The 15,147-nt window shown below is 39.9% G+C and overlaps 1 protein-coding gene across 1 annotated transcript in view; it reads right to left on the reverse strand.

Annotated features, from left to right (window-relative positions):
* LOC105921235 (integrin alpha-11) overlaps positions 1 to 15,147 on the reverse strand; it is a 226,260-nt gene that overhangs the window by 129,356 nt on the left and 81,757 nt on the right. The window contains exons 3-8 of the mRNA XM_036130878.1: positions 14,397 to 14,506; positions 9,374 to 9,465; positions 2,569 to 2,683; positions 2,351 to 2,478; positions 1,918 to 2,066; positions 126 to 270 (exon numbers count right to left, since the gene is read on the reverse strand). Of these exons, the coding sequence (XP_035986771.1) occupies positions 126 to 270; positions 1,918 to 2,066; positions 2,351 to 2,478; positions 2,569 to 2,683; positions 9,374 to 9,465; positions 14,397 to 14,506 (739 nt within the window). The remainder of the gene's footprint in view (positions 1 to 125; positions 271 to 1,917; positions 2,067 to 2,350; positions 2,479 to 2,568; positions 2,684 to 9,373; positions 9,466 to 14,396; positions 14,507 to 15,147) is intronic.

Below are 15,147 nucleotides of genomic sequence, written 5' to 3' on the forward strand. Positions count from 1 at the left end.
TTCTCTCTCTTACAACTCATGGCAGGGGTCACTTAGAGAGGTTCCCCTTTGTGTCAAAGCCTTAACCTCAGAGTACTGTATGAAAACATTGATATTTAAATGTTAAAGCTGATAATAGGACTCACGGCTATAGCATACATGGTGATGTTGTCTCCCTTGCTTTGACTGACAGCTTCCATCAGCTGAGGACTGTCATGTGACTCACCATCTGTGATCACAATCATCACTTTCTGAGCTCCTGGCCTGCCGCCACGCTGGAAGGCCTCTAACCTACAGTGCAATAGAAAGATGTTCCATAGATACAGTATGTTCTTGATAAAACAGAACACTAAAAGGAATTCAACTCAGTGCAATTAAATATATTGGTCTATCTATCCATCCATCCATCCATCCATCCATCCATCCATCCATCCATCCATTTTTTAATGTGTCTATCCCTTGTGTGGTCACGGGGGGTGCTAGTGCCTATGTCCAGCTGTCTATAGACCAGTTCATTGTTATTGTTTTGATCCGGGTTTTTCGCGCATGCGCGCCGGACTGGTAGGCAAAGGGCGAACACAATGGCGGACGCAAACAAAGTAGATGACAAGTTCTCGACGTATTTTTCTTCTTTAGATAACGTATCACAAGATCGTTTTAAGAGTAAGTTGATGGTTGATGGTATCAGATTGCCAGATCCACACAGCAAAAGCCTGAAGGGACGGAGCGAGTCTGTGAAATGTTGGCCAAGTCTTCCTTACCGCGACATATACAGCTACCTTATAAACACGCAGGCCAGTACACACGAGAGAGCATTGAAGCATGAAACCACTGGACGGCTACAATTATTTTATATCGGGACATAGACACCAGCAACCCCCGCGACCCCATGAGGGATTAAGCGGGTCAGAAAATGGATGGATGGATGGATGGATGATGGATGATGGATGGATGGATGGATGGATGGATGGATGGATGGATGGATGGATGATGGATGGATGGATGGATGGATGATAGATGGATGATGGATGGATGGATGTTCAGACATGTTTGTGTAACATAGGAAAGCGGAGTCGGACACAGACAGTGTCTCAGCAGAGAGGAAGACCCGCCACCGGTAGGTTAAAAAAAACATTGTTCACTACGGATTATTTTGGTGTTTTTGTCTTGTTAATCATTATAAATTAATTTTATATTGTTAATCCTTTTCACAGACTCATGCCAGAGGGTTTGCATACAGTGTACATGTACGTATATTATTACGAAACCAATGTTACGTCTTGACTTAAGTATATATCCTAATTTTTTATTTCTATAATTATTTCAGTAGAACAAGTACCAGTGCCGAATTAAGTTGTATTTACCGGAGTGTAGACTGCAAATTCTGTCGTGGTATGATGGCTCCCACAGTCCATTGGGATTGTCTGCCTGCATCCTTTTCATTGAAATGATCCATTTCTTTCGTCTTTCGGTAAACGAAAGAAATGAACATCCAACGATTTGGAATGCCTCTGTGTGCAACAGGGAGCACAACAAGTTGTAGGCATTGTTTAGATGCCAAAAATAAACTAAAAGCACGCTCTAATTTTGTCATGTAGTAGACGAGAACAGTACTGTTTTTGCCTTCCAGCGAGACCCGGATGTAGCGCTGATGTAGATCGTAACGTCACACGTGAACTGGTCTATAGGCGAGAGGCGGGGTTCACCCTGGACATGTTACCAGGGCAACACAAAGACAAACAGGACAAACAACCATCCATGTACACACTCACACCTAAGGACAATTTAGAGAGGCCAATTAACCCAACAGTCATGCTTTTGGACTGTGGGAGGAAGCCGGGGTTATTGGTATACCCATAAATTGTAAAAGAGTCCATAAAATCAGAAATTATCGTGAAACATAGTGATGCATATTCATTTTATTCGTCTGTGTCATACCGTGCCACATTGATCCCCAGTGCTGTCCTTGTCTCCTCTCCGCCTCGTTGGTTAATGTTCCCAGCAGCATCTAGCACATCCTCCACTGTCTGGTATTCACCTAAAGTGAACTCATGGACTACTGTGGAGCCATATTGAACAACACCCACCTATAATGAAATTACACATAGCTGAATTAACATTTGGATGAAGTATTAATCACAGTGGTACACCCAACACCAATGTTGAAAACATACATATGATGCCCCCCAGTGGTTGCCACTTAATCATTTATTTGCCCTAATGAACATTTTGAATGACTAAATATCAAAACACTCAATTGAAGCCAAAGAATGATTTGTATATTTTTGCTTAACTACATGTATGGTTTTCAATTAATCGTATTTTTAAGTATAAACTTTCGATCTAGTGTCTGGGTGTGTGGCAGACAAACCTGTGTCTGACCTGGGCCAATGTAGAACTTCTGCAAGATGTTTATGATAAAGTCCTGCACCTCATACCAAGGGTAAATGGAGTTGGAGCCATCCAGAACAATAACAATGTCCATAAATGTCTCACACCCTACAGGATACGAATGAACAGAGAGCAAATTTAAAGTTGTGGATGGATGTGGATGGATGCTTTGGATGGATCAATGGATGGATGGATTACTTTGTAGAGCAGGTGCAATAGTCTGGGTGAGTCTGAAGTTCCGGTTGACTCTGGTGCAGATTCCAGTGCTGTACAGAGAACTTCCACATTCATGAGACCAGAGAGGACCACAAGTCTAAGGACACATTTATGTGCATCAAAAAGACAGGAAGAGCTAACAACTTACAATTAACAAAAAGCTGTGCAAATTATGTTGATTTCAGTGGGAATTGTTTTAAGTTGTTAAACTTAAAGTATAAATTCCTTTGCAATCAACTATCTATCCCAATAATGATGAAAATAAAAGACAATGACCTATACATCAGTGTCTACATAAAGGCCGAAATCCCCCAGATACAGAAAAACAGATCATATGAAGACGACGCAATTACATCTGGTTGCTGTGAATGGGGCCAATGTCGTGCCTGTCATACCATGTGTGGTCCTTAGCAACTGTGTCTTCATAGTTCCAACCACGGTAGACTCCTGGTCTACCTTGGTTGGAACTATGCAAAAATTTGGACGGACAGACGGACGGACGGACGGTCATGAGTCAGACATGAAGAGAGACACGTTGCAAAGTAAAACACATATGCTTTGCAGAAAATACAAAATAAAATCTCTGAACTACAAAGTAAATGGTATGCAATTTCCAGCCAGGTTTGTGCCCATATGGGTTTGTCTTGGAATACACACAGATCAATAAATAATCAATAAAACATTCATATACTACCCATGGTAGGAGCTCAGAAGTACAGCAAACATAAGTAAGAGAAACTTTCTTTGAGCTTGTTAGTGCAGCCACTGCAGCTTTAGGTTTATTGCCTAAGCGCTCAGTAAGGAAAGAAATCTGTTTGGTATATGGAGGTTCGGATGTAAGCAGTGTGTCTCGGCCTTAATGTTTGGGCTGTAGCGGCTGGTAAACTATTACCCTGGCCAGCCAGACTAACTTTATCCTGTTTTCGATACGGCTGAAGTTAGTCTGGAACTGCTCCTATAGAGGGCTTTTTCAGGGCCGGGGTTAACAAGTGCAAAGCAAACCAATCATAGAAACTGCGGAGATGACATAAAAAAAAGGCACAATCAGACTTCCGCTGTCAAAATTTCACAATAAAATTCAACATGGCGAGCTGTGGTCTATCGGAGACTAAGGTGAATGATCCTTGTCATTTTTGTTACAAAAACTTAAGGATACACGGGGTTATTTCTATCGATTTATTTTTATGTAAAAAGGGAAAGAACCAAGAACGCTCTTTGAAAGATTAGCAGGCTTTGGTCGGGCTTTGGCCAAAGAAAAGAAGTCTGTGCGTTTGTGCAAGACTTGTTTCAGGCGCTGCACGTCACTCAACATATAAAGCCCGCCCACACCTGTGATTGGTTGGTATCAGGAAAGAGGGCTCTATAGGAGCAGTTTCAGACTCAGTTCGCTGTATAGCAAAGCGAATACAAAACTGAGTTTGGCTGGCCAGGTTAGTAAACTATAGCTTAAAATCAGCTTCTTTAGAAGGGACATATGCTGTGTTTTATAAATAAAATGGAACTGTAATGCTTTAGTCTGAATTTCTTGTTATTGTAGCTCCACAGGCCAATTCAAAAGTACGTCTGAGAGCAAGTAATTTTGGTGCTGTCTGTTTAAATCTAAGGGAGGCACTTCACAGCCCGCCTCCTCCAGATCACAGAGTGTTCAACTCCACGTCATTCAGCCATTTTTTTGCAGTATGTTGCACTGAAGCACTGATCATGGCAGCACAGGAACAGGCCTTGAGCAGCAGAGCAATAGATGCCCAGATCTACCAGGCAATATCCCAAGTGCAGGCTATGCAAAGAGGCCCCAGAAACCATCCAGCATCTCATAGCAGGGTGTAGGATTCTAGCAGGAAAGGAATACATGGAAAACCATAACCAAGTGGCTGATATAGTGTATAGAAACATCTGTTCAAAATACCTCCCAAGGTAGTGGAGAACAACAGAGCTAAGATTCTGTGGGACTTCCAGATATAAACAGACAAAATGGTAATGGCCAACCAACCGGACATTGTGATCATTGATAAGCAGCAGAGGACAGCCGTTGTGATTGATGTGGCCATCCCTAGTGATGGAAACGTCAGGGGAAAAGAACACGAGAACTGGAGAAATGCCAAGGGCTCTGGAAGAAATATAAAGAGCCTGGAAGGTGAAGACAACAGTAGTTTCCATGGTCATCAGAGCACTCGGAGCAGTAACCCCCACTGTGGAGAAGTGGCTTCAACAGATACCAGGAGAAACATCAGACATCTTAGTCCAGAAGAGGACAATCTTAGGAACAGCTAAGATACTAAGTAGAACCCTCCAGGTCTCTGGTAGAGGACCCGAGCTTGACAGATGGAGAGCCACCCACCCTGCTTAAGAGTATGAGGGGTGGGTGAGAGAGCAGGGTTTATACATACATACATACATACACCCTGTTATGGGACTTTTCCATAGACTCTGGGCCATACTCTACTCCACTCCGTACGCTTTGAGTTTTTCAACTGCATTTTTTTCCCCTACCCAACTGGATTTTCTCAAACCTACTCAGGAAGTAGCCGAGAAGAATAGAGCTCTTACGTGAGCAGACTGCTAGTCAGGGTTTGGCCATGAGTGTGGTCAGCCAGCCAACAGTGGAGCGAGTGAGAGGGATCTACCATGATTTGACGAGAGAAGGCTTGAGAGAGGCAGCGTGGAGCAAAGCCCAGGCACTGGCAGTGTGGGGGCTGTTGGGGGACAGCTTCTCTCTCGGTTGCCGCTGTCGCTCCACGCTTTTTCTCCTTGCCCCAGCGGCTACAAAGAGAAGAAGATGTGGCATTCAGCTCCTGGAGCTTTGCTCCTACACCACTGAAGTGGATCTAACCCAAAGAAAACTCCATCGAATCAGATGACACATCCAAGATGGTTTCATCCGGCTAATCCTGATCCGGCTAATTGGGTTCTTCAACACACCTGTTGTTTATGATTAGTATGGCTGGATTGAGTTATCTGAGATAACTGCGCGTTTATTTAAAAGGGAAAATGTATCGATAGTAGAAACAATGATCAGCAACGCTGCTATTGGCTGTTCAGCATGGCCAAAGAACGCCCACAGTTTTTCTCCCAAGCAGAAAATGAGCTTTTAATGGAAGGTAATACCAAATTTGAGTCATTAATTAAAACACCTAAAAATCTGTTAAAGCCAGGAGAGAGGGCTGGCAAAAAGCAGCAGACAAATTAATGCGTAAATACTGTCCATGGTAGATGTTTCTATCACTTTCTACAGTATGTATTTTTGCATTTTAATAATTTCATATTTACTTTGTTCTTTTATGTCAGAGCCTCCACGGGACCCACTAGAACATGGGGACAAGTAAAAGTGAAATACAAGAATATTCTACAAAATGGTAGCCTTTAATTATTATACTTTATTTTAAAAAGGCACTTGTTATGTCAAGAGAACCAAATTTCAGTGTCATTCCTTAGACACTGGAAGTAAAGGACATGTGCAAACTGGGAATTTTAACAAAAAAAATCTTTATCTAGAAAAAATGAAGTTCTTCCTTTTCCAAGTCATCCACAGTTTACACGGTAAAACTGTATTGCTCCGTGGCTAGATATTCCATCAATAGTTTTTTCTAATACAATATACGGCTCGACAGGAAGCAAGCCTTTCAAAGTAAAACTCAACTTCACAATAAAATGGCCCGAACAAATCTTCTTACTGAATATGATAAAAATAAAAATCAAACTATCATACAAATAACTTAAATATTTTAGATTTATGGCTCCAACATTACTTTTTCCTCTTTAAAAGCCACTGTTAAATGATGTGTTTGTCTGTTTATAACAGCCACCAAGAAAAATCTCTCTACAATTACACTGTCGCGCTGCGCTAAAGGATCCCGTCTATTGCGCAATACGCGATTAATTAGAAAAACTCTGCAAATTATTCTTGCACCTTCCGCAACAGGTTGCAGTCGTAAAAATGGACATGGCTACGGCAGACTTCTCTATCTCCTCCGCTTATACAGCTGTGATTTAATCTTGTTTACATGAAATAAGCCTGCTCTCGAGCAGGCTTAAGCTGGCGCACATGTTGCTATGACAACAAGTGCAGGATGTCTTTCGAAGAACCAAACGATCCAAGATCATGCCAAATCGTCAACAATGAAATCCTGCTAACTGAGTTAGCGACATACGAAGAACGGGCCCTAGATGAGCACTACTAGACAGGAACAGAATCAGATCAGGTAAACAAGAATTAAGTAACAGAATAGCTCAGAACGCTGGAACAAAATAAAAAGGATCAACAGTTAACTATAGACGGTGGACTCGCCAAAATACAAGAGCTGGCTAACTGGCACTGATGACTGACTGAACAGGAATTATATAGAGCTGAGACCAGGTGAATCCAGTAAAAGGTAATTGCAGGAGGGGTGGAGCAGAGCAGATGTGTAAAGAGAACAATCAACCCAGCCATCAGTGCCGAGTTCCCAACAGAAAACAGAAGCAAGCTAGAAACCAAAACAATAACAGAAAAACATGGCAGACAGCAAATAAAACTGATCACATACACAAAATACCAAATAACCCCAGAGCCCACACTATGGCCCAAAACAAACTAAGACAGTTAAGTGGCCTGGCAGGTAAACCAAACTGAACTAAAAGCTTACAGAACCCTGACTGATAACATAAAACAACACAATCAAACCTTAACAAAAACTCAAATCATTACAAAAACAAACATGATTGTGCAATTTAGGTGGAGCAAACCTTCATAGTCATCTACTACCACAGTTGTATCTAACCTCCACATGGGAAATTGTAAAAAATGATGTTGCGTCTGCGTGAGTTGCAATTTGTTATTCAATAAAAAAAATATGTTGTTGAAAAATAACTAAATTACCTCTATGTAATCGAATAGGTTCATCAATAAAAAAATACATACTATGTACACTGACCAGCCACTTAGGTATACATGTGCAGTTATTTAAACAGCAAATCAAGCAGTCACATGTCAGCAACTCAATGCTTTAAGGTATCCAGGCATGGGGAAGACAGCTCCAGCTCTGGGGTCCGTTCTTCGTACGTTGCTTAAAACATCTGAGATCAGATGACACATCCAAGATGATTTCATCCGGCTAATCATGATCCGGCTAATTGGGTTCTTCGAACACACCTGTTGTTTACGATTAGTATGGCTGGATTGAGTTATCTGAGACAACTGCACGTTCATGCGTTTGTTTAAAAGGGGAAATGTATCGATAGTAGAAACATTGATCAGCAACGCTGCTATTGGCTGTTCAGCATGGCCAAAGAACGCCCACAGTTTTTTTCCCAGCAGAACAAAAGCTTTTAATGGAAGGTTATGCCGAATTTGAGTCATTAATTAAAACACCTAAAAATCTGTTAAAGCCAGGAGAGAGGGCTGGCAGAAAGCAGCAGACAAATTAATGTGTAAATACTGTCCATGGTAGATGTTTCTATCACTTTCTACAGTATGTATTTTTGCATTTTAATAATCTCATATTTACTTTGTTCTTTTATATCAGAGCCTCCACAGGACCCACTAGAACATGGGGACAAGTAAAAGTGAAATACAAGAATATTCTACAAAATGGTAGCCTTTAATTATTATACTTTATTTTAAAAAGGCACTTGTTATGTCAAAAGATCCAAATTTCAGTGTCATTCCTTAGATACGGGAAGTAAAGGACACGTGCAAACTGGGAATTTTAACAAAAAAAAAAACAAAACAATCTTTATCCATAAAAAATGAAAATCTTCCTTTTCCAAGTCATACACAGTTTACACATAAAACTGTATTGCTCCGTGTCTAGATAATCCATCAATAGTTTTTTCTAATACAATATACGGCTCGACAGGAAGCAAGCCTTTCAAAGTAAACTAAACTTCACAATAAAATGGCCTGAACAAATCTTCTTACTGAATATGATAAAAATAAAAAGCAAACCATCATACAAATAACTTAAATATTTTCTATTTATGGCTCTAACATCACTTTTTCCTCTTTAAAAGCCACTGTTAAATGATGTGTTTGTCTGTTTATAACAGCCACCAAGAAAAATCTCTACACTGTCGCGCTGCGCTAAAGGATCCTGTCTATTGCGCAATACGCGATTAATTCATAAAACTCTGAAATTATTCTTGCACCTTCCGCAACAGGTTGCAGTCGTAAAAATGGACATGGCTACGGCAGACTTCCCATCTCCTCCGCTTATAAAGCCGTGATCTAATCTTGTTTACATGAAATAAGCCTGCTCTGGAGCAGGCTTAAGCTGGCGCACTTGTTGCTATGACAACAAGTGCAGGATGTCTTTCGAAGAACCAAACGATCCAAGATCATGCCAAATCGTCAACAATGAAATCCTGCTAACTGAGTTAGCGACATACGAAGAACGGGCCCCTGGTGTTATCATGCTGATGTAGACAATATCTCTGAGGATTGTTCTGAGATCTTGTTGGATCTACCAGCATGCGGTACCTAATAAAGTGGATGGTGAGCATCTATAGCTCATTTCTCAAAGCACCATTTATAGGTCAGCAAATTTTGTCTGTGTAGATTTCCTGTCTTGCTTTTTGTTTTGAACTTATCATACATTTTTTAAAAAACCTGTATCTGATGAAGGTGTACCTCACAACAATGTTAAATACACACATAAACACAGAGGCAATGGGGCAGCTTTCCACAGCGATTAAGAGACAATATTGTGCAGGAACTGATACCTGTGACCAAACAACGCCAGACTACCCACCTCCTTCAGCTACTAGTCCTGGCAACAAAAATGCATTTAAACTCAGGATGTTTATAACTCACCACAAAGCTGTTATCTTTGGAGTTGGAGGTCAGTGTCATTCCTAGTCTCATCTTGTCCTTCTTTTCTGTCACGTTGTCCAGAGAAAGTTTTCCTGATCACAATCAAAACATTTTTTTTCACTCACAGCAGCATTATAGATGAGCTTTGACCACTGGCCCAATATGAACAGAAAGTGTAGCATATTCTGACCCAACATGAATTATTCTTTAAGTGGCTTCAAGCTTTTCTTTAGATTAGTTGGATCTTTACCTGTTTTTAATCTTGAGTGGAATGAAAACAACTGCATTTAGGACAAGGTAATACCCTCAAATGCAGTGGATGAGGAAGAAGAATTTACTGTACTAACTGAGAGCGAAAGGATGCTGCCAGACAGCCATGTCTGTAGTAATGGTAGGTGCACACACAGCTTGAATCAAACCTAGAAATGCATGATATGCATAAAAGCAGCAACTTCACTGTTTATATTGTGTACAGACTTGCCTTTTTTACTACTGTTCCATCAAGGATGCTGACCAACTGCTTATTAGGCAGACAGTACTAAATTAAAGGCCACATTCACAAGCTCATTAGATAGCAAATGTGTAACTATGTTGTAATGTTTGGATGAAAATATAATTTAGTTAAGACTAATACTGAAAAAGTATTTGGCCTTCAAGATGATAACCTTTAACAATAGAAATATCGTGGCTCTTTCAGATCCATCAGTGGAGAACAGAAATCTCTAGAGAGGATAATGCTAGTCAGCATCAGCATTAACTGAATAACTTTTGGTAAAAGACAAAAAACTTGTCAACAGCACTGCCAACTTCAGTGTTAATGTTGGTTAATCTCAAAAGATGAATCTGCAAAAGATGCACTCCCAAAGACCTGAGTCTCCTCAGCGAAAAGAGTCAGCTCTGACCCTACCTGTAAATCCAGTGGCGTAGGAATAGGGGAGCCAAGGGGGGCAAGTGCCCCCTCACTTTTTAGACAGGGGAGGCAAGAGGTATGTTTTGCCCCCCCACTTTTGAGATAAAATTTCATTTTAACATTATTTTGATAAATATAACAATAAGAAAGCTATCAATATCAACAAGAAGTATTTGGCTACCTAATTAATTGATAGTGTTACTGTCATTGAATTCAATTCTTATTAATTAACTTGTTTTCTCTTAATTCACTTTTTAATTACTTGAAGTCTACTGGTTATTTCATTATCTTTTTAATGTTCAAATTCATTATTATTATTTTGTTTAATATGGGTTAAACTTCAGTACTCTTGTATGACTATGTACTGTTTACTGGGACCTAGTTAATAAATAACATGTGTGGGCATCTTCTCTGTATCCAACTTTTATGCGTCTGTCCACTTAATGACCTCTTGACTCATGCGCTATAGTCACTCCCTTTAAAACCATTAAGACAAAGAAGACAAGATTTAAACCAAGACCTAGGATAACCTGAATTTTTACAAAAACCCACCAATTCCCAGCGTAGTAAGTTATATTACTTACCATTTTACTCTGAAATCAATATTAGTAACTTTAAAGGGGAAGTTCGGTCAACAAGGAAAAATCAGGGGATCATTAGCTATACCTAAAACTAATACGTTTGTGGTTATTTAACGAATTTAGCGTTAATCAATAAGAAAAAAAAACATAAATTGTCGTCTGGATCACTGTGTATGAGGGCGGTCAATACTGCCCAAATATGGGCAGTAATGGCCGCCTGACATCACATCCTGTGACGTGGGTAAGCGGAGAACAGACGGCAGTTCGCCGCGCATTAGCAGCTGTAGGAGCTGCTGTACACAGCTGCCATCAACAACAATTATTTTGGATTTCCAGAGGACTTCACCATTGAACTTTGCGAGAGCTATTGTTGAAGCAACAATGCTCACGTGCATTGCAGCTGGATGTAACAAACATCAGGTAAAAGTGGAAAAAACATTAGTTTTTTCACCTTTCCGATTCATCATCCACCATGGGCTGTTTTACTGGATTACCACCGTGAAGAGGGAGGACTTGCCATCATGTGTGTGTGTATATATATATATATATATATATATATATATATATATATATATATATATATATATAAATGCTTCTCCACAACTGGGTATATATCCAAACTGCTAAATGTGTCTCTCTTGTAAGCAAAGCAATAGCAGCCCTTTTTTCAGCCAGCTGACAAACACTGCGCAGCAAAAGGTTTTTGTGGGCTACCATGTTTTGCTCTGTTAAGCCACAAAAAATTAAATTTCAAGAAAGCTAAGTTAGGTTTTTTTTTGTCTTTAGGGAAATTATTCCTCACTTTTATCAATATAGCTGGGCTAACTATAGCTATCATGCAGGTTTTACAAATGCACAAGGTTTTATCAAGTGAAAACTTTCAATCTGGTTGTCACTGCCTTTGGATGGGCCTATATTGTAGCTTGTTTGATGAGCTTTAGCTCAAAAATGAGTCAACTCTAAGAATCTTACATCTGGACTAAAAATGGAAAGTCTGCTGTTCATGCCAGGAACAACAGTCAACACAGTCAACACTGGGGGCTGAGCACCCCTAAAGGTCAGATCCTAGAATCGCCCCTGGTGCTCACTGTTGTGAAGACCACTTATTTTATACGACTTTAGTCTTATTTTTTCTAAAGTCGCTTGTATACTTCATGAGTTGAGGGTTGCAGTTTTTTTTGGGCTTGTTTCTGAAAGTGAAGTCGAAAGTGAAGGGCTCTAAACTAAGTGACGCCGAAATATCCCTCTGCCTCATAACGCACTACAGCTTATCGTGACAGCAGAAGCAGAGTAAACCCAGAATGAGCCGCTCTGACCTTATTTTCTGCAGTTAACGGCTGCAATAACTGATGATAACTGCTGAAAGTAGATTATACTCATCTTCTAACATTGCAGAACCCAACCCATAAACCGTACTTTAATGCTTATTTGATGTCTTTTTATGTCTCTAAAATGTAAAATTAGTATTAATTTAAACGCTTAATACCATGTCTATCTTTGTTTAAGTGGTTAAAAATATTTTGGCATTAAAACGGATATTTATTTACAAGGGGACAGATAGGGCATTGGGACTTGCTTTACAGCCGATACCGCACAGTGACGTCACAAACTGGGAGGAGGCAGCACTGTTCTTCACCAAGATGGCGGCCCCCATAAAAGGACTTTCAAATGAAAATTACTCTTAATTAAAAAAGCTTATAATTTATTGAACAGTATGTAATAATTGTATATTTAAACATTGGTCTTTGTTTTTGAGATAATACCAAATTTAATCTGTCAATATCTGTTGCCTCTTGGGGTAGTTCTTTGTTTGGTAAATACCTCCTAAATGTTGAGAAGATAATGATGTGCCTTGAAAAAAAACCTCTTAAGCCTACAGTGCTGATATAGATGTAGATGTACTGATTGCTTCTTTAATCAGCACGCTCATTAAACGTGTTAAATAGGGGTGCATTTCACTTTTCCTTGCCTATGGACCCAAAAGATTTTTTGGTTCGCTCCGCTTGCCATTTGGCTATAATACCTTATCTATCTTATTTGCACCCCCACATTTTAAAACCTTCCTACGCCCCTGAAAGCGTATCAGTGATGTGACTCCAGTCCAGTACCAGGGTACTGGACAGTCCAGTACCCTGTCCAGTACCAGGGTGTTCACCTGAACAACTTCAGGTGAACACCCTGGTACTAGAAGAGTTCACTATCTCACAGCCTGTGAAAGTCCATCACTGGCTCCTTTGCTTTCCCTGTATTTAACCTGAGCTAGTAACATAATGATCACTCACTCATGGAATAAGAAAGCCAATGTTTGCCTTAGTATGAACGCAACACCAGATTAAATCTTGGTTATTTGTGAGTGTGAGGTGCATGCAGGTTACAGGGAGAGGCAAAGTTACGTCAACATTGTTTCAGAAAAGACATTGCTTGCCTGCACACACAAAAACAAAATGACAAAAGAACTGCTTAGAATTTTTTTCCGCTCTTGGACCTGATTTTATAAAAAAGATAATTTACGGTCTCTCAAAATCCCGAATCCATGTGGATGCACAGCCTAACCAACAAAATGTCTTTGCAGATAAACCTGATCTCATTTCTGCGTGCACAGCGTCTAAGTTCCCTCTGACAGCTGACATTCATTCTGCTAACTAGACCTATCCGTGTTCACTCAGGCAATTATCCTCCCCAGTATGTTAGCCTCTCGGTCTCTGCTATCCTTTGTTGGTTTCTGTGGATGTACTTACCCTGCATTAGTTGTTCTCTTGCTTCATCTTGTTCCTGGTTCTCCTTGTGTGTGTGTTCCTAGCTTATTTCAATATTAAATCACCAACTGTTGGTGCCAGTTGTAAATAGAGTCTAAATCCAGTCCATCTAGGTACACACTGAAGAACCGCTCCTTGACTTTACCTAACCTTAAAATGAATGATTAAAAATCAATATATTCTGTAAATAGTAATGTTAAAGTTTTTTTTTCCTTCAAATTTTTATTGTGAATATAATGTAACATGCTTCTTTATGTATCTATTTGTTGTCTTATAATGGAATTTCTATAGTAGTGTTTTATGTGTGAATGCAGTGTGACGCATAGTTTGGACTATGTAGCAGCCAGAGTCTGTAACCCAAATCAAATTTCCTTTGGGACAATAAAGTTAATCTAAAAATCTAAAATTCAACTAACTGAGGGAATATATTGAAGTGAGCATTGCTTATTTTTCAGCTGAAACTTTTATTGAAGCCCTCGTTGAAACACTTCTCAATGAAAAAAAGACTTTCTGTTTGGAGTATTTATATTATTCTGTGGATGACAGAGCACAGCTTGGCAGGGGAGTTGTCAAATGATGTTTGCTTTATGGTGAGTTTTGCATTAAATCTTTACGATCATATTTTTAGTAGTAATGGTTTACCAGTTCTTGGTACTGGCCATGTACAATTACCTGCTGAGATCAGCATATTGGAAAATATGCTGTTTCAGTCACATTAAATAAGTCAGGTCTGGTCATTAAATTGACCAGATGATCCATACATCAGGTTTGCTTACCCAAGTCAAGACGACTGCAGTTTGCAGAGCTTCCGGTATCCAGTGGACATTTATATACATCACCAGTTTGTAGCTGTCCTGTGTATTCAAATGGAGCCCCAACCAGCAACCTGAAAACAGACACAAAGAACTATGTTTGCCTCTCATGCCATATTAGAGCTTCATGTCCATCAACGCAGAATTACTGAGGAAAAGTGTATTCTGGTACTATTTGGCCTTAGTTTCAGTTCACAGTATCGTTACAAAGTATTTGCCGCCTTACAAATTTGCTTTGGCTTTTTTTTCACATGCACATAAATATTTTAAAGAAACAAACAAATTTTAGCATCAGATTAAAATTACCTCAGTAAAGTACTTTAAATTTAAGGGGGGAAAAAAGAAGTCCCAGCTATTCTGGGGCTTTAGGAAAGGGTGAAATAGCTCTTCCTGCTTAAAGGTATAGTTTATTCCAGAAATGTGGATGAGAAAAGCCCAAGTAATTTTTGAATAACTGCATGTGCAAGACCATCCTGCATGCTCTTCCACTCCTCAAGGATCCGTTGACTCTTTCATACCTTGGTCCGTTGAGGTGCGCAATAACCAATATTTCCTCTAGGTGGCAGTGCTGGGCGCCAATAATTTGTCATTGATCAAACATGGCGACGGTCCAAGACGTGATTTTGTTGTATTTGCTCTGTAAGTAAACTTTTTGTTTGTCCCTGTGCCCCGGACACGACACACCATATATGTGTGGGTAGTTGCGGACAAGCTC

This window comes from Fundulus heteroclitus, unplaced genomic scaffold (genome assembly GCF_011125445.2).
Source record: "Fundulus heteroclitus isolate FHET01 unplaced genomic scaffold, MU-UCD_Fhet_4.1 scaffold_39, whole genome shotgun sequence".
Classification (NCBI taxonomy): Eukaryota; Metazoa; Chordata; class Actinopteri; order Cyprinodontiformes; family Fundulidae; genus Fundulus; species Fundulus heteroclitus.